At 59.9% G+C, this 791-nt stretch overlaps 1 protein-coding gene across 1 annotated transcript in view; it reads right to left on the bottom strand.

Moving 5' to 3' along the window:
* The window catches only part of LOC105003868 (striated muscle preferentially expressed protein kinase-like), a 42,484-nt gene that overhangs the window by 3,267 nt on the left and 38,426 nt on the right, over positions 1-791 (bottom strand). The window contains 2 exon segments of the mRNA XM_010861301.1: positions 3-104; positions 579-791. Of these exon segments, the coding sequence (XP_010859603.1) occupies positions 3-104; positions 579-791 (315 nt within the window).

Here is a 791-nt window from a genome sequence, read left to right as displayed (position 1 = left end):
GCAGGACCTGCCGCTTGCCCTCGGCCGCGTATGGCACAATCTTGGCCACGAATGTTCGCCCAGTGGCATTCTCCCGGCAGGCGCGCACCACACCAAAGCGACCCCTATGCATTGGGGGGCATATCATAGGCTCAGAGGAGGGAGGGAGCACTTGTACTGTGCCAACTAAGCAGAGGGTAAGCAGGGACCCCTGGGAGCAAGGATGCTGTGGTTCCCAGGGTGGGCCCTGGAGTTCACTCCTGGGATCCTGGGTTTGAGTCCCAGCTCTGCTCTTCACTGACTCGGCACTTCAGGCATATCCTGTAACCTCCCCAACCCATCCATGGAATGGAATAATGCAACGTCCCTCTTTAATTTTCAGTTGTGAAAATTAAGATCACGAGGCCAAAGCGCTGGGCATGACGCCTGGCACAGAGAAAATCTGAACTTACTCAGGCTAAGGACCCAGATCTCATCTTCCCAGGCACCCCCAACTCCCCAGCCAGGCTGGTCTTCTCTCTGAACCCCTGTTGCTGCCAAAGCTCCATGTACTCCCCACCTCTGTCCTCCTTCCCTCCCCCAGCCCTGGTCCCGCTTGCCTGGCCTTCTCCTCCAGGAAGGTGTATGGTTTCTGAGGAAGGCCCTGTCGAAGAGTGGTGCCCTCTGGCTTAGGAGCCCTGGGGGGACCACCCCCAGGGGAGCCAACCACCTCCTTGGCTGGGCTGAGGCTCCGCACAGTCACTTTGGTGGGCTCAGGAGGGGGCTCGGGGGCTGGGGGCTCAGGGGCTGGCGGTGCAGACACAAAGGAGGTC

The sequence above is a fragment of the Bison bison genome, unplaced genomic scaffold (assembly GCF_000754665.1).
Source record: "Bison bison bison isolate TAMUID 2011002044 unplaced genomic scaffold, Bison_UMD1.0 scf7180017864471, whole genome shotgun sequence".
Classification (NCBI taxonomy): domain Eukaryota; kingdom Metazoa; phylum Chordata; class Mammalia; order Artiodactyla; family Bovidae; genus Bison; species Bison bison.
Note: the sequence above shows the minus strand (reverse complement) of the source record. Positions and strands in the feature narration are given on the sequence as shown.